Here is a 1457-nt window from a genome sequence, read left to right on the forward strand (position 1 = left end):
AAAGTATCCGGCTTATCATAGTTTGCCCAGGGTGACCTAAGCGGTCATGCCATAAACTAAAAGAATGTGTATCTTTAAATTTCACCGCAAGTGCAACGCATGAAATTTGGGGCCTGATATAAGAATAATACAGGCCTGAAGAAAAGGAAGGAAGTTCTTCGATTTCCTTTTTCTGGTTATTTACCGTTTTGACCAAGACAAGGAATTCGATATTGTTTTTGATTTAGTTTCTATGTGAAATCCATTGGACCGAATATCCTTGAAAAGTCCGCCATATCTCTATAGTGAAACGAGTAATCAGGAAAATGAGGGATAGATATTCTATTCATAAGAAGATTTATTTAAAGAGCATAGAATATTTGTTCAAAATGCACACAGGCACTTAAAAGTATGAAAGAAACTGTCATGGCCAATCTACGATTATTACATAAAAACGATGATAGAAAGAAAAGAAAGATCATTCTTGATCTCCAAAATCTTCAAGCTCATACTTCATGAGGTCATAATCATCAGCATTATCAAGTGCGTTTGCTTTTCGTAACGCAACATGGTGGGACTCGTCTTTAGGCTGCATTTCGTCCCTCTTCATTATTTGCTTATATGCCTCTACGAAGTGCTTCGGGGTGCGACATGTACGAGACCAGTGTCCTGTGCACCCACATCTATAGTAGGTTTGCTGCTGCCCGGAATGATTGTTGGATGAGCTTGATTGTCCTTGATTTTCTGGTTGCCTTTGCTTGTTACGGGTGCTATGATTCTTGTTACCTCCATTTCTTCCTCCACGACTTGGACCCCTTCCGTGACCTCTTCCTCGTCCTCTACCTCGGTTTCCCCTAGTGTTGCTCGACTGGGCAACATGGTGTGCTTCAAGCACTGGTGTAGAGCCAACAGGGTGTGCATTATGGTTTCGCGTTAACAACTGGTTATGATTCTCAGCTACTAGGAGGCAGAGATCAGCTCAACATGATGGGTATAGTTTTTAGCCCTATACTGCTGCTGGAGTACAAGGTTACTAGCATGAAATGTAGACAAAGTCTTTTCAATCAAGTCTTTGTCAGAAACTTCTTGTTTACAGAGTTTGAGCTGTGACACAATTTTATGTAATGTTGAATTATATTCAGTGACAGACTAATAATCTTGGAATCTCAAATTCAACAGTCATATTGTGTCTGGGGGAGGACAAGCGATATTTGTTGATCAAAACGGTCCTTGAGGAATTTTCATAAAATGTAGGGGTCCTTTTCGGTAGGATACTCATTCTTAAGATCATGATTAAGATGGTGACAGAGGGAGGTGAGTGCTTTGGCCTTCTAGGCCGCATCACTTATGGAATCAGCAATAATGGCATCTTGTAGCTCAGTTGATGTGAAATAGATCTCAACATCAGGAGCCCAAGTCAAATAGTTACTCCTGCCTAAGGCCAATTCGATAAATTCACGCTTGGTTAGTGCAGCCAT

At 40.7% G+C, this 1457-nt stretch overlaps 1 protein-coding gene across 1 annotated transcript; it reads right to left on the bottom strand.

Moving 5' to 3' along the window:
* Positions 1 to 457: 457 nt before the first annotated feature.
* Positions 458 to 1457, bottom strand: LOC109184957. The gene is made up of 2 exons (XM_019334953.1): positions 1325 to 1457; positions 458 to 936 (listed from the first exon to the last, which is right to left on the bottom strand). Exons 1-2 carry the CDS (start codon positions 1455 to 1457, stop codon positions 458 to 460), a joined length of 612 nt encoding a protein of 203 aa, XP_019190498.1.

Source organism: Ipomoea nil, unplaced genomic scaffold (assembly GCF_001879475.1).
Source record: "Ipomoea nil cultivar Tokyo-kokei standard unplaced genomic scaffold, Asagao_1.1 scaffold1298, whole genome shotgun sequence".
Taxonomy (NCBI): Eukaryota; Viridiplantae; Streptophyta; class Magnoliopsida; order Solanales; family Convolvulaceae; genus Ipomoea; species Ipomoea nil.